Source organism: Coffea eugenioides, chromosome 6, assembly GCF_003713205.1.
Source record: "Coffea eugenioides isolate CCC68of chromosome 6, Ceug_1.0, whole genome shotgun sequence".
In the NCBI taxonomy this organism is placed as follows: domain Eukaryota; kingdom Viridiplantae; phylum Streptophyta; class Magnoliopsida; order Gentianales; family Rubiaceae; genus Coffea; species Coffea eugenioides.
In genome coordinates this window covers 45061868-45084354 of record NC_040040.1, presented here as the reverse complement: position 1 = coordinate 45084354, position 22487 = coordinate 45061868, and the positions used below count along the sequence as shown (strand labels likewise).

At 38.7% G+C, this 22487-nt stretch overlaps 2 protein-coding genes across 2 annotated transcripts in view; one reads left to right on the top strand and one right to left on the bottom strand.

The window, feature by feature from the left end:
• Positions 1-2625: 2625 nt before the first annotated feature.
• Positions 2626-3624, top strand: LOC113774227. Its single transcript, XM_027318783.1, has 2 exons — positions 2626-3300; positions 3424-3624. Exons 1-2 carry the CDS (start codon positions 2626-2628, stop codon positions 3622-3624), a joined length of 876 nt encoding a protein of 291 aa, XP_027174584.1.
• Positions 3625-14379: 10755 nt separating this feature from the next.
• The window catches only part of LOC113774224 (transcription factor bHLH35-like), a 71664-nt gene continuing 63556 nt past the window's right edge, over positions 14380-22487 (bottom strand). The window contains exons 2-6 of the mRNA XM_027318780.1: positions 18846-18973; positions 18452-18623; positions 18117-18338; positions 16635-16805; positions 14380-14728 (exon numbers count right to left, since the gene is read on the bottom strand). Coding sequence (XP_027174581.1) covers positions 14639-14728; positions 16635-16805; positions 18117-18338; positions 18452-18623; positions 18846-18973 — 783 coding nt within the window. The 3' untranslated portion in view covers positions 14380-14638. The remainder of the gene's footprint in view (positions 14729-16634; positions 16806-18116; positions 18339-18451; positions 18624-18845; positions 18974-22487) is intronic.

Below are 22487 nucleotides of genomic sequence, written 5' to 3'. Positions count from 1 at the left end.
AAACACGGCGTGAGCATGTCAAGATTGGAAAAAATATACTGACTATGGGAGTCACTTTTTACAATTTAACGCGTGCCCTCCTTACGTGGGCACGCCAAGATTCCACTTCCTGCCAACGTCGCGAGATGTTGAGGTTTTATCAACATGGCGTGCCCACGCCATATTTTGCAAACGTCTACTGACCATGAGGCTGGGATTTACACTATTAACGCGTGTCCTCCTTGCGTGGGCACGCCAAGATTACCTGTCATGGTTATAGTGGAGAAAAATATCAAGAGTAATCAGTACCCAAGTGAGAAACGACAAAGTGAAAGAATTGAACAACAAAAAACAATAAAATCAATATTTGAGTTGCCTCCCAAAAAGCACATTTCTTTAACATTTTTGGCTAGACGTTAAACACCACTCTTTAATCTGGATGTAATTCAATTTTTCTTGTAATCGGTGGCCCTCTTCCGGGATCCAAATAGCCATTGAATGCAACATTTTTCCTTAATTTTCTACTCATTTTCACCTCATGAATTGCTTTCATCCCATAATACTTGTTCGCAGCAACTTTAACTTTACCCCTACAACCAAACTCAGCAAATTCTTGCACAGAGAAATTAGTAGCATGAATAGCAAACATAGAATGATAGTTAATAGGATGTTTCATTGTATCAAAAATATTAAAGTGGACTATTTCTCCATCAAATTCCATCATGAGAGTACCCTTACTAACATCAATCTTAGTTTGGACAACACTCAAGAATGGCCTTTCTAATATAATGGGTGATGGATTTGGGGCACTTCCATCATCCATGTAAAGCACATAAATATCAGCAGGAAAAATTAATCCGTCTATTTGCACTAAAATATCCTCAACTATCCCATCCGAATAAGCAAATGTATGATCAGCCAATTGAATTATTATCCCTGTTTCTTTTAAAGGTCCTAAATTTAGGAAATCATAGATTGATTTAGACATCACATTAACAGAAACTCCTAAATCTAGCATGGCATTTTTAATCTTAGAATGTCCAATCTTACAGGAGATAGTAAACATACCTAGATCTCCGCATTTAGGTGGTAATTTGCTTTGTAAAATAGCTGAAATATTCTCACCTACCACAATATGCTCATCCCCCTTCAACTTCTTCTTGTTGACGCACAAATTTTTCAAGAATTTAGCGTATTTTGGCACCTGCTTGATCGCGTCCAACAAAGAAATATTGATTGTCACCTTTCGAAACACCTTTAGAATTTCTTTTTCCTTATCTTGTTTCTTTGGTTTCTCTAACCTGCTCTGAAAAGGCGGTGAGTTAGTTTGTTGAAAAAGATTTGCATTACCTTGAAACAAAAAATTAATTTTCTGTTTTAACTCCTTGTTTCTAACATAAGATTCTTTTAAATTATCATGCAATTTTATAATGATGGATTCAAGATCATCATCAGTTTCATCATCACTTTCAAGTTGAAAGTTATAAGTTGTTATCTCATTATCTCCAATAACCATAAAAGTTAATTGAGCAGATTCTTCTTTCTCTTCAGTTTCACCATTGGAGTTGCACTCATTCCACGTAAATTGGAAGCTATTGAATCTTGATTTTCTTCTTTCTTTCGTCTTCTTCATTGGACACTCACTCATGTAATGTCCAAATTGGCCGCATTCATAGCATTTGTCACCTTGCCTTTTGTTGGTCTCTTGCTTTCTTGTATTATTGAATTGATTGAAATCTGAATTGCTAAGTCCTCCCTTTTTGAATATCTTTTTGTTGAAATCTGAATTGCTAAGTTCTCCCTTTTTGAATATCTTTTTGTTGATAATTCTCTTGAAACTTTTTATAATAAGAGCAAGTTCATTGTCATCAATATCTTCATCATCTAGTGAAATAGAGTCATCATCATCTTGAGATACTTTTAGAGCGATACTCCTTTTCGCTTTTGCATCTTTTTCTTCTTGTACCTTGGTCTTTAGTTTCAACTCATAAGATAGAGAGTTTATAAGAGATTCAATAGGCATTGAATTTAAATCTTTTGCCTCTTCAATAGCAGTCACTTTACTTCCCAATCATTTGACAAAGCATTCAAGATTTTTCTATTTTTTCTCCTAAGGTATATTCCTTTTCTGAAACCTCTAAATCTTTAATAAGATCATTGAATCTACAATACATTTGATCAATATTTTCATGAGGTTCTATCTTAAACGACTCATATTTAGTAATCAAGATAGATTTTTTCTATTCTCTAACATTCTAAGTGCCTTCATGAATTCTCTCAATTTGTCCCAAATTTCTTTAGTTGACTTACAACTCTTGACTCTAATAGATTCATTTGAGTCTAAAGCACTATATAACACATCCATAGTTTTTGCATTTAAGGTGAGATGCTTTCAGGTGAGATGCTTTCTATTCTTAGCAGTCAGTTCATTTCTTATTTTTGGTTTAGGTCTATGAGTATTTTCATTTATAACAGAGGCATCATATGGATCTTTACTAATAATAAATCACAATTCAATGTCAATCGATTGCAAGAAAACAATAATTATCTAAACAAAACTCATCAATTCCATTATTTTGTCTTCGTGGTGTCTCCTTTCGCTTCGTCTCTTAGGGTTTCTACTTTGGGAAGCTTAGGGCTCCAACCATGGCTGGCTTCCAGCTGCCTGGAGGAAGGGCTAGCCGCTCCTTTACTGAAGTCCTTCAGGATCAGCCGTCGCTGTCGCCTTGCAAGATCAGACCTATCTCTCAGTTCAAAGGGGAACCAGCAATTTTGTTCTCGAAGGAGGATATTGCCAAGATGGCTGCGCCCTTCAAGTTCGCCATTGTTGAGAAGTTTTCTCATGGGCGGCCAAGTCTTGATGCTATGCGCAAATCCTTCTCAACAATTGGATTCCAGTCCAGTTTCAACATCGGCCTTTTGGACCAACGTCATGTTCTCATCCGCTTTGGGTTGGAAGAAGACTACCTACGGTGTTGGATGAAAGGCCTCTGGAGCATTGCCGACTTCTCCATGCGCGTTTTCAAGTGGTCTCCTGACTTTCAGCTTACCAGTGAGTCCTCCCACGCACCAGTATGGATTGCATTGGAACAATTACCTGTTCACTTCTTCAACAGGGCTTCGCTGTTCTCCATTGCTAGTGCAATCGGCAGCCCTCTGAAAGTCAACTCGGCGACGGCAACCTTGGCCCGTCCCAATGTGGCTCGCGTCTGTGTCGACTTGGACGTCTCCAAGGACCTGCCTGGTCGCGTCTGGATCGCAGCGGGCAGCCATGGTTTCTGGCAGAAGGTGGCTTACAAGAACCTGCCGCCTTATTGCTCCGTTTGCCATCAACAGGGTCATCCTTCCTCGGGTTGTCGGTGAGGCAAGCGTGAGCAGGCCTGTGTGCAGCATTTTTCTGGCCCAGCAGTAAAAGGGGCTGCTATGGCTGAGCAACTTGGCTAGGGGCAGCATGATACTGAGCCCAGGTTGGGCGGGCACTGCCAGGAGGAGCTGAGGGATACCGTCACCCACACACAAACTCCACATGCCGCTCTCAGGCAACAGGCACCTGAGATGGACATCAATGATGTCACGCCAGTGTTGGGATTTTTGTGTGCTGGTACGCAGCACAAGTGGGGCGAGCAGGAGGCGACGATTGCCTAAACAGCAATCCAAAATGTCGTGCTGCCACAGCAAGCGCCCGAGACTGCAATGTGGGAGGTCACTGACATCGTACCAGTCTTGGGAGGTATTTGTGATGATACGCAGCTCAAGTTAAATGAGCCGGAGAAGACGTTGGCCAACGGATCCTTCTCAGATGGAGAGGACATGCCAAGAGCAGCTGCGCTTGATAGAGAAACGCTGGTCCATTCCCTCAAGCAGTTTAGCACTGCCTTGGGGCCGAGGCTACCCCAACCAGGGGTTGATCGCGATGAAAAGGGTTTTACCATGGTACTTTCGCGGAAGACGAGGAAGCGGCGCGTCTATGTTCCACTGCCCCGACAGATTCTAACACGGCAAGCTTCTAGAGCCATCGAGGTACCGCATCACTCTCTCATTAATGCATAATTTCCTTCGCTGATGTCCTCCACCAGCATCCTCGACCAGCGCCATCAGTCCACCAGCATAGCGCCCTTGCTTCGGGTCACCTCTACATAGTTAGGGAGCTAGCTTCATACAAGGGCAGGCCAGTTATTTTCTTCTCAGAGGAAGATGTTCAAACTCAATCGACCCTCTTTCGATTTGCACTCATCGGGAAGTTCTCCAGAGGTTGACCAAATATGGAGTCACTGCGGAAGGACTTTAGAACGATTGATTTCAAGAGAGACTGTGAGAACCTCGAAAAAATATATAGATATCAATGCATATTTCATTGCAATTTTAATTTTTTAATAAATTCTAGCATTATATCTACTTGTTTTTAAATAAGTACGTAGAAATAATTTTATGTGATAAATAATATAATTGTGCCAAAATATTAACATACTTGGTTTCGCTATGTTAAATTAATATTTCTTGAGTTAGAGTAATTTTATTGCCTTAATATAAATTCTTCGAAATTTCGATAGCTCATTTTAATCCCTAATAAGGTTAAGTGTTAATTGGAAACTTAGCATTATAACAAAATCGATATAAGTATACTTAGGACATAAAAATTTCGATAATTGAACTCTCGTAAGATTAGTACATTATTAGGCATTCAAATTACATTTGGGGTAAACTTTGGAATTAGATTAGAATTGAGGACTTGAGTAGAAATTTGGAGGAAACGTGAAAAGACTAAAATACCCACCACTATCCCAAAAATTTCCATGCAACCACAAAGTATCCTCGGCCAACTCTTAAAAACACTAACATTTCCATTTCTGCCGAAGTGCATTCCCTTCCCTCTACACACACACTCAACCTCCACTACCGCGAATCACTCCACTACATCAGCCTCAACCACAAACACTCCACTCCATCTCCATTCTCCACCTCGTGATCATCGACGAGAGCAAGAGAGGGAGAACTCCTCGGCTTGAGCAGGAGAAAGGTGAAGAGAGAGAGCGAGCTGCGAGCTGTATTTCTGTTCTGTCCTAGGAAGTCAAGCGAGAGAGAGAGCGAGAGGCAGTCGAGTGAGCTACTAATCATCACCATCTTCACCAGTTCCAACCGAAACACCACAGCTTCAACCATCCGCAACCAGGACCAACACATCCAGTCGCGAGCGAGCCGAGAGGAGAGAAACATCAGCTTTCTGTCGCGTGAGTGAGCTTTCGGTGAGGTAATTTCTGGACTGAAACTAACTGATCAAGGGTAGATTAAGCTATCTATGGCCATGCATGTGAAGCTTAGGCATTTGGATGATGAATTTAGGAAAAGAAAAATATGATGTGCGAAGGAATGGGTTTGCCGAGAATTGAATGGGATAATGCAGAGTTAATTTGTTTATTTCTTGATAATCTGAGCTTATAACTGTGATTAGCGGGTTAATAACAAGATGATTAAGCTCTGCATGCAGTTAATTAGTTGGTATAAACCAGAAAAATAAAAATGAAATGGGATGAGCTGGCATGCAAGCCTAGCCGAGAACTTAATCTGGAATTAATTTTGTCTCTTGGTAGTAATCTGAGCTGATAAACAGGATTATCTGACTAAGAACAAGACAATTAAGTCTTGCATGAGGCTAATCAGTTCGGTTAAACAAGAAAAAAAAATGAAACAGAAATCTGACGCATGCAAGTTCACTCGAGAATAGCTGAAGAAATTCTGGAAATTGTGGATGATTACAGGTGCTGTCCGAACTTGATTTGAACTAGAAATGATGGTAACTTCATTAAGTAGCCTTGCATGTTAGTTTTGGGTACTTAACACACTGATTCAGCCGAGGAAAAATTGGATTTAAGACCAATTAGCTGCTGGAAATTTTAGGAGTAACCGAGAGGTTGAGCTGGAATTTTTTTAAATGGAAGCTACTTGGTTGAGTTTTCAATTGAGTTGTCATGAGCAGGGATTAATTGATGCTAAGAGCTAATGATTGATGAAGCTCTTGGCGCATTTGTTTAATTTTTGATCAAAAATGAATCTGTTGAAACCTAGGGCTAATGATTGACGAAGCCCTAGTGAAATTGCTGGTTGAAATGTGATTTTATTATATTGGCAAATCTGAGATATAATGTGCATGTGAATCGGAATCATGAAGTCCGTTTTGATCCTATGAACTTGAGTATCTTTAGTCAAGCTATTTAAATATATTTTACCCTAGTATTGAACTATAAAATTTGGTATTGAACGCTAACGTTAAGAAACTCGTGTGTCGGGACTTTTAAACTTTGCCAAACCGATATTTCTTCCTTTAGCTTAAACTAACCTTATTATTGTTAGAAAATGATTTCACTAGTTTTAAAACCCTAGGTTCTACTCTATTCCTTTTCTTTCCTTGAAATTGTCCCTGGTTAGTTGTTCCAGAGGAAATTGTTAAAAAAAAATGAGATTTTAATAACTTTAACTAAAAAGCGTGGGAAAACTTGTTCGGCAAGAAACCCTACGAAATATTTTAACACTTTTACTAGTTTTGATTTTTAAGCAAATTGTTGATTCAGTTTCGAAAGGATAAACTAGTTATACACACAGACAACTTTTCCTACGTAACCCTAGTACTGGTATAGCCAACTTATAGTTTTTAAAATTTGATATTTTAGGGTTTAGCGAGGACGCGGACTTCGATTCTCAACTTGACCTCTGAACTTCACTCTTGGTGAGTGTCCCTGCTTGTTCTATGCTTATTTGGTTAAAGTGCTTTCGTGACTCGATATGCGATACTTGAAAAATGATTGCTGGTTCATCGAAGTGAGCAGTGTGTACTTTATCACACTAGCCTTTCGAGTGGCGACTTGCTTGAAGTGTTTTTCGTGAATATTTTGCTTGCGCTTGCTATAAGTGTTGGACGTAAAGTCGTTAGGTGAATCCCTCGACCAGTCTATAAGTGTTGGACGTAAAGTCGTTGGGTGAATCCCTCAACCAGTCTATAAGTGTTGGACGTAACATCGTTGGGTGAATTCCTCGACCAGTCTAAGGTATACTCGAGTATTACCATTTTAGTGCTTGGCGTGCGGGCCCGGGACAGGGGTAAGATTGGTGGTCGGAGTTAAGAAAAATAAAAAGATCTACACGGACCTTAGGTAGTGAAAGTTGACAGAGGGTCGACTACGGAAAATTTTGATCAAACTCGTGGAGAAATGGCTCCTGAGAGCCCATGTATCCTATCTTGTGCTGTTAAACGCTTTCCTAATTGTTTACTTTAATTGAAGTTAATACTCGCTATTGTTTTATGTGATTGCATGTTTTGGGACACCACTGAGCTTTAGCTCACCCCACGTTATTTTGTTTTCCTTGACAGGTTCTGGCATGTGAGAAAGACCTGGAATCTACTTTACTTGTTATGTACGTAATTCGAATTAAACAGTGTAGTTTTGTTTTGGGTTGCCACTTGAAGCTGGAAAAGTGCAAGCCCTGGTTTTGTTACTTGGCTTGTAAGAATGTATGTGGCTTGTATGAATTTGTTAAATGGGACTGTTTGACTTTATTCCGTGGTTTGTAATGCATAAGGTATTTAAGAATCGACGAGTCACTATCTTAAAGTGCTGTTATCTCTGAAGTTAATGTGGTCTTAGTTATTGGTCTATTTTGGAGGATCAATGTTGTAATAGTTTAGGCTATACTTCGGAAGGATTTGGGCTAGATTTCTTGTGTGAGTCCTGGCGAGAGCTAGGCAGACGGCCTGCCAACCCTCTGGTTCACCTTAGGGTGAAGTGGGGTCGCCACAGAGACTACTCCATTGGCCTGTTAGATCCTCGACACATTCTGATACGATTTGACAAGGAGGAGGATTATCTCCGTTGCTGGTTGCGTGGAGATTGAAGCTTCCAAGGTTTCCCCATGCGCACCCTCAAGTGGACGCCCTCATTTACCGTAGATGCAGAATCACCATTAGTTCCGGTATGGATTTCCCTTCCACATCTCCCAGTCCACCTCTTTGATGAAGGGCCGCTCTTCTCGATTGGCCGTCTCATTGGTGAGCCTCTCAAAATCGACACCTCAACTGCATCGCTAACCAGACCTGAGGTAGCCTGTTCTGCGTCGAAGTGAACCTCGTAGGTAACCTGCCAGCAAAGTCTGGATAGGGAACGGCAGCGCTGGCTTTTGGCAATCGATTCAGTATGAAAATCTTTCGAAGTTTTGCTCCTTCTGCCATAAGCTAGGACACTTTGTGGAGAGATGCCGCCACCACCCAGAAAACATTGGAACAAGTGTTCCCCCTAGCTTGACTGTGGGGGGTAAAATAGAAAAACACTGGATACCCAGAGTGGACCACGCCAAACAGACGTGTTGCCAGGCACATCGGTCTGTTGCCTCGCGAGAAGGAACAAGATCAGCAGCCTCCGAAGGATCAAACGAGGATTGCCTCACACCCAACCCAAGCAAGGAGCTTGACCAACAATGCCCCCCCTCAAACTAATGCAATGCTCAGGGAGGTTGAAGGCGGAGTCGACGCAGCAGCCCACTATGCCAATCCTCTCAGACACAAATCACTTAGCTGAAATTGTTCTGGATAACCACCTCTTCCTCCCTAAACGCACGGTACGCGTCCCTAACTCTCTCTTTGACACTGAAGAACTCCCACAGGAGCAACCGAGACATCTTGTGGTACAAGATTTTGTTCTACTCAAGCAAAAGATAGATCATCTCCTCCCCATCCTGAGCCTGGAGGTAGTGGTGAAACGGGGACAGAAACGGCGGTTCTTAAACTTGCCGAAAACAGTTGTAACTCGGCAATCGTCGAGGATAGCCCTCACCCACGCCCCTCCTCAACTGTTTTGATGATTAACGCGCTAATATCGAATGTGCGAGGGATGGCAGGCCATGCTACAGTCCGGCGCCTAAAGAAATTGTTACAGCTTCACTCTATCTCGTTCTTAGTTCTCTTGGAGCCGATGGTGGATCTCCAACAACTCGAAGCAATTAAAAACCGTTTCGGGTTTCATCTTACTGTGAGCAACATCACCAATAAAATCAGGGTCATGTGGAAAGTCGATTTTGCTGCTCACGTCTTACTCAACGAAAACCAACTTATTCACTTAGCAGTTACCCACTCTTCGTGGATGGGGGAGGTGTTTTGCACCTTTGTTTATGCTAGCTGCTCCCAGGTGGGCAAGCGACAGCATTGGTCTAGCCTGCTTTCCCTCTCGAAATCGTGGCTGGTTGGAGGAGATTTTAACACAATTACGGACTTAGGAGAATACCTGGGATGTGCGCAGCAGAATTTGGCAGCAGTGAACGAGTTCGCCAAATGTGTCTCTAGCTGTGGGTTGAAGACGAAGGCGCCACTAGGTAGTCGATACGCTTGGACTGGTATTCGCCAAGGTCGAGGAGTATGGAAGCGCTTAGATCGGATACTGATGAACGCGCCTAGGCAACACTAGTTTCCTAGCTCAGTGCTCCATCACCTTAATAGGGCAGGATCAGACCACAACCCCTTGCTGGTGCATCTTGATGAGGGGAGCAGACCTGCGCATGGAGCGTTTTGGTTCTAGCACATGTGGTTAAAACATCCGGGCTTCTTGGCAACAGTTCGGCAGAACTGGACACAACCACTTGAAGGATATGGGATGTTCCTTCTTGGACAGAAACTGAAGCGCTTGAGGAAGGAACTCGGCATATGGAACAAGAATGTGTTTGGGAACATTTTTTCCAAGACCTTAGCAGCGGAGGAAGCTGTGCACCAAATAGAGATATGTCTGGAGGAGAGCGACACGGAGGATGCGCGGACACAATGGGAGCGAGCCACGACCACTGTAAATAGGTGTTTAGCTGACGAAGAAATTTATTGGTAGCAGAAAAGTCGAGTTAAATGGTTGCGCGAGGGAGACTCCAACACCAAGTTCTTTCATTCCACGGCTCTGGATAAGAGGGCAAAACTGGCCATTCGTCAAATTAAAAGTGTGCAAGGTACCCTGTTAGTTGAGGAGAATGCAATAGGTGTTGAAGCCTGTAATTTCTTCCGTGATCTCTTGGCTGCACCAGCTGGAACGGATGAGGCAGCAATGCAAGTTCTGTTCGACAACATCCCCACCTTACTACCCAACCCAGATAATGAATATCTAGTTCGGGAGCTCACTAATGATGAAGTGAAACAGGCGATTTTTCAGCTTGATGGCCAAAGTGCAGCAGGGGCCAATGGCTTCACTAGGACTTTCTTTATGCATTGTTGGGATATTATTGGGGACGATGTTTGTCAAGCAGCGAAGGAATTCATGTATGGTGTCCCAATTCTGAAAAGCATAGCAAGCACTCTCATTACACTTATTCCAAAGATTGACTCACCTCAAACCTTCTCTGACTTTCGGCCAATCAGTTTATGCACTTTTGCCAACAAGATTTTCACCAAAATACTTTGCAACAGCTTTAAATCAGTTAGACCTTTGGTTATCTCCCCGGAGAAGTCGGCCTTTGTCCGGGGCAGGGAGATTTCTGACAATATCTTGATAGCTCAGGACTTGGTTAATGGAATTGACAGGAGGGCCCATGGCCATAACATTATCTTTAAATTAGACATGATGAAGGCTTTCGACCGAGTGTCCTGGGATTACTTGTCTCGCCTACTCCTCCGTTTTGGATTCCACCCTCGCTTTGTGGCCTTGGTGATTAATAATTTACACTCCTCTTGGTTCTCAGTGCTCATTAATGGGAAACCGCATGGGTTTTTCCAGGCCGACCATGGCTTAAAGCAAGGGGATCCCCTATCCACGTTTTTGTTCAATTTGGTCTCTGAAGCATTAAGTCGGGGGCTACGCACCCTATTCTCCTTAGGGAAGCTCCAGGCCTATGCACAGCCGAGAGGCACTTTGCCAATTTCCCACCTTGCCTTTGCAGATGATGTGGTCATTTTCACCAGGGGAGATCGCCGGTCTGTGAAGTGTTTAATGGACTATCTCGAGATCTATCAAAAAGGCTCGGGGTAGAAGGTAAATATGGACAAGAGCTTCTATGTTCCTGCGGCTAGGTGCTCTGCAGCAAAGAGGCGATTGATAACCAGACTAACGGGCTTTCAGCAGCAATCACTACCATTCATGTACCTCGGTTGTCGTCTCTACAAGGGTCGGACCAAAAGGGAGTACATCCAACCCTTGGTAAGCAAGATGCAGCGGAAGCTAGCGAGTTGAAAAAACAGGATGCTTTCGGCTGGGGGACGGCTAATCTTGATCAAACACGTTCTCTCTGCAATTTCACTTTTGCGGTTCAGGAGCCTCCGAAGACTGTCCTCCACCAACTTAAGCAACTAGTGGCACGATTTTTCTGGGGAGAGACTGAAGGGCATGAGAAATGTCACTGGAGGAACTGGAATGCGCTTTGTCTCCCAACAGAGCACAATAGCCTTGGGTTTAATAAGCTTGAAGACGTGATGCTGGCTTTTGGTTGCAAGCTATGGTGGAAGCTGCGAAGTGGCGACACGCTCTGGACTCGTTATACTCTCTCTAAAAACGTGGTTGAGCACGAGCATGTGACATTGGTACCAGTATGTCTCTCGAGCTTGCGGATCTGGAAAAGATTGACGCGCGTCCGTGCCTTCATGGAGGATCACATGCAAACGCTGCTTTATGATAGTAGTGCATCATTTTGATTTGACAACTGGTTGGGCACGAGTCCACTAGTACAAGGCAAACAGTCGTTCCCTCTACCTAATCTCTGGATTGCAGAAATGGTGGAGGAGGGGGAGTGGTGCTTGGACCAGGTTGAGGAGTCTCTTACAGCGGAGGAAAGGCAGCACATCCTTACTTTCCAAGTCCTACCCCTGCAGGGCGAGGACCATGTAATATGGCAACCCTCACCGGCTGGCTCTTTCACGATTTCATCCATGCTAGAGAGGATTCGGCACCCTTCCAATCCTTTAATTTCTCGCAAGCTTATTTGGGACAAGCGAATACCCCTCAAGATCTCAATCTTTATGTGGCAACTGCTTAATGACCTGCTCCCATTTCCCGATATACTGAGGCAGTTTAGTCTGCACCTGCCTTCCAAATGCCCCTTTTGCCCCAACGAAGACTCCCTGACACATTGTTTCGTTGAATGTCATGCTGCAGGCCAGGTCTGGGGCTGGTTTGAACAAGGACTTGGGTTGCATGCGGGCGCCTCAGACTCACTTCCGCTTAAGTTACAAGGGTGGTGGATGCATTCTTCGGGGAGATCGCTCAGGGCCACCTGTACACACTTCTTGCCTATGCTCATCTGTTGGGAGCTGTGGAAGGCTCGAAACATGGCGGTGCATGAGAACATCGTGCCTTCGCCTGCTCAGGTCTGACGCCAGGTATTGGGGCTACTGATGGGTATTGGAGCCGCTTACCCCTTTCCTTCTACAGTGTCACAAGATCCCACATGGCGGCAGTTGGGGCTGCATACGACGACGACACAGCCACGGGGGAGCACCCGCGTCTCTTTGACTTGGTCCTTGCCACTATACCCTTATGTGAAACTGAACGTAGATGGCTCCTCCCTTGGCAACCCGAGTCTTTTGGGGGGGTGGAATTCTACGTGACCATAATGGTAGTGTCCTAAAGGCCTTCTCCTCTTTCTATGGTTTCCGCACTAATATGGAGGCGGAGGCCATGGCTCTCTTGGTGGGTCTCCGACTGAGCATTGCCCTGAGGTTGCCAAAGCTAATAGTGCAGATGGACTCTAAACAACTGCTTCAAATGGTTCAATGAACTTCTACAGTGCCTTGGAGGATTGACACCATCATCAAGCAAGTACGGCAGGAGCTTTCCAAGGCAGACTTCTTCTTGGAGCATTGCTACAGGGAGCTCAACTCAGCAGCGGACGTCTTGGTGAAGGGCGTAGCATTTAGCAAACACTCGGCCACTTACGATGCGACCAACTTGCCGCCACCTTTGAAAGGCATCTCGACCTTAGATATTCGGCAGTTTCCATATTTTTGCCTGTTGCGAGTTCGGGAGTAGTTCTACTGGTTTTGGTTTCCGGTTGTACCCGTTTGATTTTGGATCAATAAAACGAGGTTTTTTCTAAAAAAAAAAAAAAAATAGGTTTCTCTCTGTGGACATAGACTCAATGGTGGAGTCGAACCACGTTGAATGTTATGTGTCATTTGTTTTTTATGCTTATGGTTTGTTTATCATTAAATTGTTGTGTACTGATATCTTAATAATTGTTTGTTTCGTTCTTGGATCCTAACAATCAATTCATTCATTCATAACCAAAATCTCAGTCTTTGGAAGATCCATCTTTGGATTTGTTACCGGCCATTGGTATACCTCAAGAATAGGCAAACCCTACTCTAATGCCTATTGACGCAGAAATGTATAGCAAGAATCGTTTCATGAACAATTCCCAAAGAAACAAAGGGGGTGATTCATAATAAAACCCCGAAATTTCACAAGAACCTTAAAACTTGAAGGAACTTGAGAGGAATTGGTAAAAATCAAGGGAAATTGATAATAATTGATCAAAGTTTAAATAACAAAGGCCTAGTACATCCCTATGTATAAACTAGAAGTCCTAATCTAAAAAGGAAATGAAATTACAACTAAAATAAATAAAATAAAAAACATTGCAGGCCCGATGAACCAGAATCAAACATATCACCGAATGTATTCTACCAGTTTGCCTCTCGAAGTCCGACGTCGAACTTGACAGCCCGATTTCCGTTGGAGTTGCGCATGCATAGCTTCTTCTTTTGCTTCTTAGCATGATCCAACTTGGCTAAGAAATCTCCAACAACATGTTCCACATCAAAAATACATTATCATTTATTTATATTGTCCTTTATCCTATTTATTTTGCTAACTTTGTCATTTATTGGATTAAATTGGGACAAACTTAAGAGTTTATGGCACAAATAGTTCAAAATTGAGAGTTAAAGGATCAAAGTATCCAAAATTTTTAATTTAGGATAAAAAATGAAAAAGTGGTACGCGTTCAAGGATGCAAAGTAGAGTTAGTCCTTTTAATATGTTAGTAATTAAAAGTAGTAATTACTTTTGCCAGAAGAAAAATTCTTAAAAGTTGAGAAGAAAATTTCAAAATTACATATTACAACTCATGATTTAGAGGTCCTAAATTTAAATCTCAATAGATGCAATTTGTCTAGTACTAATATATGGAAGTTTTCATCTTACAATTCATGGTTTTGCTTCTAATATCTTTAAATTGTAAGTTGGTTGTATTGACCCCACCAACATGAGTTAGTTGTATTAATATAAAAATCATAAATTACAGTTTATCTTTTAAAAATTTCTTAAGCTGTCTCTCTACTTCATAAATTTTATCCCTTCTCTGTTAAAAAAATTGAACAAAATATGCTTCAGATTATTGAAGTGAGAGAAGAAACTATCAGATCTGGATGCTTTGGTCTAAACAGCCAAACAGTAGAAAGATCGGACCTTCGTAAAACTTGTGTGTCATATATACACGCAAGACAGACACCAAAAAAAAAAAAAAAAAAATCAATCAAAGCCAAAGCACATTACTTATTCGAATCATCCTCTTGAAAAGGAACTAAACTACGACCTAATTACCACAGTAGAAAAAACTTGACCAGAAGAGAACTGATTTCGTTGTTGACATCTATTATCCCTAGATGCATTCTTGGATAAGTCACAATACTGAGCCTCATTCTTTCTCTTCACACACTCATAGGGCTGTCTGGATCATTTAAAGCTGCAATTGCAGTTTGGATTTTTATCTTCAAAACATCTTTTTCTTCCTCGTTAGCCTGAAAAAGGTAAATGGAAAAGAGGATATTTGATAATTAGTATTAGCAGAAAATTAGCAAATATATATTTAGAAACAGTGCTGATAAATACAGATAGAAGAATCATATTGTCATATATTTTTCGTTTTGTAATTTAAGTAGTGAAAAAGAGATCAATATTTGACATCGATTTTTGATCCTCCCTAGGAAGCACTTGGATATTCAGATAATCAATAACACTCAATAACACCAATCGTCATTGACAAGGCCATAAATTAGCTCTAAATTTTAGAAAGGACAGGTGGCAAAAAATTGTGAAGTGTATTATGATCATTCAATTATGAGAAATTGAATTGAAGAATATAGGTGGACCCATTTGTCATTTTAAATCTTTTGTATCATTAGAAAATTCTCAAATTATTTCTCTCATTTTTGGTATTGTTTTCATACTCTCAAATCATCTACACTAAATTGTTTTGTATGATTTTCATTTAAAAGAAATTTTCTAAAGTTTATTACAGTTAGGGCTAGCGTTTTGAAAATGAGACTAGATCCAACTATTGGACCAGTTAAACTGCGAAATGGCTATAGGCCAATTTGGTTCACTAGTCAACTTGAAAAGCTATTTGAACCAATCAAATCCGATTGAACCGATTAAACCAGGTAAAAAAATCAAAGTTTTGAAACATTTCAAAATCAATTTCATTTTTATAAATTTCCAAGTAATATAAGGTACTTAATAATTAAAAGAATAAAAAAAGAAAAGTCTTTTGATTTGGATTGAAGCAGTTAAACCATGAATGGGAAACTTAATGGTCACTTAATAAATCTTTTCACTAAATGGTCCGGATTTAAAAGCATTGGTCATGGAGAGCTAAATAATTCAGATATATGATATTCAGCACTATTAATTGCCCTGTTAAATATAATTATCGATTTAGAAGTTTACGTAATAAAAATACACAGCTGTACTGTATGCTTCATCAACTTTGCTCTAATGGTCCGTAGACCCCACCACTGTGTGCAAAAAATTGGACAAGCATTGACACTTTAAGGATTTGCAAAAAATTGTCTCAGCCGTTAAATAAACTACTATTTCATTTCTTTTCAGGGCTGGATTGAAAATATTAAATTGTGCAGTTATTTTAAGCAAATTCTTGCTATTTAATATTGTAAACTCTCTTTCCTAGATGAATTTGTATATAGACATATGCATAAATAATTTCCCAAAATCTGCCTGATCCATCAATCGAGGATTTTGGGTCCATGGCTCTGGGAAATCAGGAGCAGATTGGCCCAGGTGATGGGGAATTGAGTTAAGCACGTCCAGAAAGGTAATAAAAGTTCTTCATTGCTTCCAGAATAATAGAAAAATTTTGGTCCTCTATGCCTAATGTAGGACCAAGTTTTATCAAAGAATTAAGTATTACGTGCTATGTTGAGATTCGTCCAAATCATAGGGGTCTAAAATTGCAATTTCCGGAAAAAATTGGATCCCTCTTTTATCATTTTTAAAGAAAAGAAACAACAAGTTGCCAATTTATCATTAGTTTGTACTTCTATTAAGATTGTTTAGTATCATTCGTAGAGAACAAAATTTGCACGTTAACGTCATTGTACAAAGTCATATCATCTGTACCTACACTTCTGGTAAGACATTGCGATCTATGCTCTCTTGCCCTATTCTCAGATAATGCTAAATCTTTGCACAAAATTAAATGAAAAGAAAAATAAGGGGAAAAAAAGTAGGGTCTAAATGATTTTCTCCTAGATGTGATTAGATTGCATAATTTTTTACACTCTCCAAATTAATTTTTTTTTCTATGGAGAGTGCAAAAAATTAATTTGGAGAGTGCAAGACACTGGGGATTTACAACAAAAAACTAACAAAAGAAAAAAATTGAAATAAGAAAAAAGAGAAACGTACCTCTAAGAATACAGTGTTTAGAAGCCTGCCAGAAAATGCAGTGATGTTGGCTGTAATGATTTTGAGATTCAAAGATTCAAAGACTTCACAGATCTTTACAATTGTGTCTGTTCTTTTACTGCATACGAGGCTCACTACAATAGTCTTTTCTCCAATGTGAGATACCCTTAACTGTAGAATTGATTTTTGAAAGGTCCATATATCAATGACAGAAAGACAAATTACTCACAAATATCTAGAAGGAAAAATGAATAAATCTAAAACATGGGATTGTCTTGTATTTATTTAAAGTCTCATGGACCTCTTTAATAAAAGGGATAATTTTAGAAACCTCCCCTGAGATTTCTGACAGAGATTTGGAAAATTACACATACCTCCCTTAATTTGATAGTTTAAGTAATAAAACCTTAAAATAATATTGATTTGGTCAAATTTTTAAATAAATACCCAAAAATGCCCTTGTGTAATGAATTTTAATTTACTTCCCTATAGAATTATAAGATTATCTAATGTAATTATAAGAAAATAAGATTATCTAATGTAATTATAAGAAAAAGGAATTTTTCATGTTCATACATACTATTTGATAAATAATTATAATAATAATTTTATCGTTATGATAGGATATATTTGATGGTATTTTATTATGAATTTAGATTTATAAGATAGAAAATAAAATGTTGAAATAATTGATTCAGAATTTATGAATTTTTTGAGTAGTTGGATTATCATAATTTAGTAGCGATTTTGGGCAATTTCTTTTGATTTATTGTTAATTTTAATACCAAAAAATAGAAAACAAAGATTAGCAAAAAATATCGGATTACGTATAAAGTTAATTCATCAAAAAAATCATTGGTTCGACATTGGGTTACAATAGAAACTAGAGATAATAGTAGTAATTTTACAATTTTATTGGCAAAAAATTAAAATAAAAAGGAATAAGAACGAAAAAGAACGAAAAAATAATTTTAAAGTCATTCTAAGTATAAGCATTCCAAACAAGAGAATTTTATTTTAAAAATATTTAAGGGTAATATTGTCATTTTAAATGACAAGGGAGGTATGTATAATTTTTCAAACCTCAAGGGAGTTCAGTGAAATTGTTAGAAACCTCAGGGGAGATTTCTGAAATTATCCCTTAATAAAAACAAAAGACAGGAAGAGCACCACCCGCGGCCGCCGGGGGGGGGGGGGGTTCTGTGTGTGAAAAGACCGCTTCTTGGCCGGGGTATTCTTTTCCCATGGGGGTGGGGAAGGGAGAGCCCGATTGGTAGAAAAAAAAAACTACAACCCCTAATCGAAGGTCGGTTGACTGAGCTGAAGGGTTAGTATTGATTCAAGCAAAGATGCTCCCCATTTCTCCGTAAGTGGGCTCTACTTACTGAGGCACTGTAAAGACTACTAGATCAATGGCAACTGGGAGGGGCTCCTAGAGAGAGAGAGAGAGAGAGAGAGAGAAGAATAAAGTGATAAACCAACCTCAAGAACTTCAATGAGAGATGATCTGGACCCTACAGAATCGCAGGTCTGCTCAAATCTTGATCTCTTTGGCTTGGAATTACAGCTTATTTCTTCATCAAAATCAAGAAATATACTCCTCTTTGACTCCAGTTCTGATATTTCAGCTTGAACCACTCTCTCTTGATTATGCAGTTCTTGTATGTAGTCTATGGCATCTTTAATAATTGAAGCCTTGTCCATCTGATCAAACATCAATTCATGATTCATTTTTAGTTTATTCCTGGTGGTGGCAATCATTAAAAAAAAAAAAAAAATTTCTGGCAATAAATACCATAGGGATCCTCAGTCCTCACCTTACTGATATTGGGGACCACAGCTCTAAGTGCATGGAGCCTTTCAGTCAGTTTCTTCCTCCTCTTCCTCTCCGACTCAATGTTCTTTGATGCTGCTGATGATTGTGCTCCGTCAGGAGAGCTTGAATCATAAAATGAAAATGATTCATCAAAATTCCTACACAAGACACCGTTTCAACTAATTAATCAATCCGACTCATCAGTCATCGCAAAATTTCTATTTAAATAAATAATTGCTCGCGAACTATAGAAGAATCAAATTCAGCAAAATATCATCAAATGTCTAAACAAGAATTGGAGAAAATAAGTATGAAAGGATGAGGATCGAACTATTGTTTCTCAAACATTAGGCTTCCACTAAATATGTTGTCAACTTTACAACCAAAAGATTTACCTTGCTAGTTGCTCAGTTTGGAGGAACATATTTTCCCAATAGTATTTGTATACAACATCTATGTCATCCATGGTTTCTTCTTTCTTTCTTTCTCCTTTGGCTAGGGAAGAAGGAGATGAAAGATGGACCTTGGAAGAAAGTGATGAATGATATAGAGGCAGTGATGAAAGTTTTTTCCTTCAATTTAATGTGAAGAGACGGTAAAGCAAAGCACCAATGAGTAGAGGTATCTATACAATATACTATTCGTTAGTCCATAGTTTACTAGAAGATTTCCAATAATATGACACGCGTCGTCTCTTAAGAATTTTGAATTATTTTACTTTTTGATTAATTCTATTAATGTTATCGAATAGGCATTAGTTTGTTTAGTTCAAATATTTAAATCACTATATTCTAGGTAGAAAAATATTTTATGAAACTAACTTATCAAAAAACTTGTCTAAGTAAATATTTTACTTTAACATTTCCTTTAGGTAGAAAAGGCTCAGTTAAACTAACTTATCAATAAACCTCTCTAAGTTAAATTTATCACTTTATCATTTTGCCTAATTGCAAATGACAAATAGCATATACAAGCATTATGTCCCGCGCGCTATGCATGAAAGCTACAAATAGTTAAAAATAATTTAAATGTTATAATAAAGTAGTTAAAAATTTTATTATCTTTACAATTATATGTAATTCAATGACTATTTTTTGTTTGTTGAATTTGAAAACAAAAAATTGTTTTCAAATTCGACAAAAAAAACCACCGAATTGCATGTAACTTTAAATATTTTAAATAGTTTTCCACAACAATAAAATTATTAAATACTTATTCTAAAATTTAGACATTTTATTTAAAATTGTTGCTATTTCCTTGGAATCACATCTCCGGAGAAAGATCTTGACCGTTCAATTAAAATAGAGGAAAATTGTTTGTGTGGTCTACGGGACGCGTAAATACATGTAACCGTACTGTCTGCTTGCAATAAAATGTGCACTGTTAAAAGCTAACAGGACTAAGTAAGCCACTCTTAAGCTTTACAGAACAAAAATCAGAATCTGCAATTCTATTTACTTTGTCTGGAGGACGCTAACCTTCTTATTCTAGTACCTTTCCAACATTTTTGAATGGCTATGTGCACAGGGCCATTGCTTCCAGCTTAAGATAGGTAGCTATTGTTTACAAATTCATATTTAAATTGAAAAGGGAGATTATGTGAGACAAAGTTGAAATGTCTGTCCGTCCAATCTCAATTTTTTCTCCTTTTTTCCTTCTTCTTTGATGTGGCATCAGCAGCAAGAAAGCTCTAGGCAAGGAATATCTCTTTTCCTGAATGTTTCTGGAAGGTTAATAAAGATACACTATGAAGAATAGGGTGTATGATCATAGGGTCATAGTAATATTTTTATCCCTCAAAGCTTCAACAAGTTGCCCTTAAACGGTTAGGCTTTTGTAAACTCAGATAATTCATTCCAAGGTTAAGGTTATTACGCCCTCCTCTCCCTTGGCTAGAGTTCTCTTCATTGCATTGGAGAAAATTTCTCTCTATTACACCCTAATAAAATTTAATTTTAATAAATCAACACAGTTCATTATATATTTCATCACTTATATTAGTTATACATAAAATTTCATGTGAAATTGACTATGTTTTACCCTCTAATTAATCATTACAAAATTTGTCACAATTTTAAATCATTTTTTACCATTCAAATGTTTCGTGTAATTGAATGCCAAAGTATTTGCAAAAGAATATCATTTTTAGTATGTTGATCTAGAGATTAAAAAAAAGTAATGGCACAATTAGATGAGTTTATAGAGTTATAAAATTTTAGGTATAAATATATGAAGAAATAAAGGAGAGAAAACCAATCGAAAGGATCCTAACCCCATGTCCCTTGTCATATTGACTTTAGCCCTTCTTCAATTATCTAATAAATATGGTAGAAATCCATGTTCAAACTATTCTAGTGAGACAGTCCATTATCAATCAATGAGGTTCTGGTCAAGTGATTAAGATTAAGATAATTAGCAGTTATGAGTTTAAGTTACACTTAGTTTCTTTTGCCATTCTTTATGAATTTTACTATAATATTATTGAGTTGTAATTCATTCACGGGTTAGCTTGTTGACGTATAAACCCCCCCCCCCCACACACACACACACACACACACAAAAAGGGGTTGGATCAGAAGAGACGTAGAACAAACCCTAACAAAGCCACTTAAACTTATTTCAACAAAACCATATGTACAAGTGACGTCCAAGTTGAGATAGAACATTATTTCAATGAAACCAAAAGTGAAAAACCAACGAATTCTATAAATCGGCCTAAAGTCGGTCTGTGTCTAAAAAAATCTCAGTGCTTGATGAAATTTTAATTTCTATTTCTATAATATACTCATAAAAAGTAAGGTATATGCCATCCTTGCACGACAAGAATTCCGCTTCGTATGACTCGAATCCAAGTCAATACTTGGGCGAAGATCAAAGAAGTCCAGATAAATATGGATTGCTATTTTTTAACGGAACGAAATTCAGTTTTGACGGGGCTCATCGCCAACGACAATAGGACAGAGCATTTGCCCAAAATTCGACAGACGGACTCTCTGCTGCTGATTTTTGACGGAAGAATCGAGAATGCCAAAAAAATAATAACAAATAAAAAAGAAAGGCTCATTGACAAGAATAATGTTATAGACTACTTGCTTTTTCGATTTGAGAAGGTAGAAATCGAAAATAAACAAAAAAAAAAGGTACACAGAAAAAGATAGCTTAAGTGGATATACTTGCGAAGTGCCGTTAAATATTTTGGACTGGTTTTGGATTCAGCTGGACGACAGATTTAAAATCCATTTGGACAGTATTTTTTGGGAGTTTGTCTTAAAATAACCTTTGTGTATTTAGAAGTATTCAGTGTTAAACCAACTGTGTATATATGAATGTACTACACAGCAAAAATCTAAATTGACTTACCTTCAACCATTATTGTCAAGTACAAGTTGATCCCTCCTTGTCTCTTTGACTCGTTGTCTATTCTAATAAAACAAAATATGTAGAAAAAAATTAGAGTAAGGAGTTTCTAATTTATGCCTAACCAGTGAGTATAGTATTGATGGAATATTATAAACTATTTATAGGTTAGGTTAGTAACCCTTGCTGGCAAATACCAAAATCCTTAGGGTATTCTTCCATCAAGAAAATCTTGCCATAATTCATAACCTTTCTGACTAATTGATTGATTTGATTAATTAACTGATTAAATACGATATCAATTAGCAAAAGATACCAATCAATCATTAACAAATGAAAGATACTAATTAACTATTGGCTTAATCAGGATGACAATCACTTTATAATCGATCATGTGAGCCATAATTGCCTCTAAAAGAGACAAATCTTACATTCTTGACCTACATGCCATAGTCAAATAATTTTGAATGACTAGATATTTGAATGGCCATAAGTCTTTATTGTCAATTATAGACTCGACAGTTGCGTAACAGTTATTTAATTAGAAAATGATAATACTCGAATCATGATGGTTATGTTCTCATTAGATACACTTCCTTTCATGTCCACCTTGTATATAAAAAGAAAGAGAGGTTATTGTAGCGACCTCTTTTTTTGCCAAGTGTATAGTCTCTTATTTT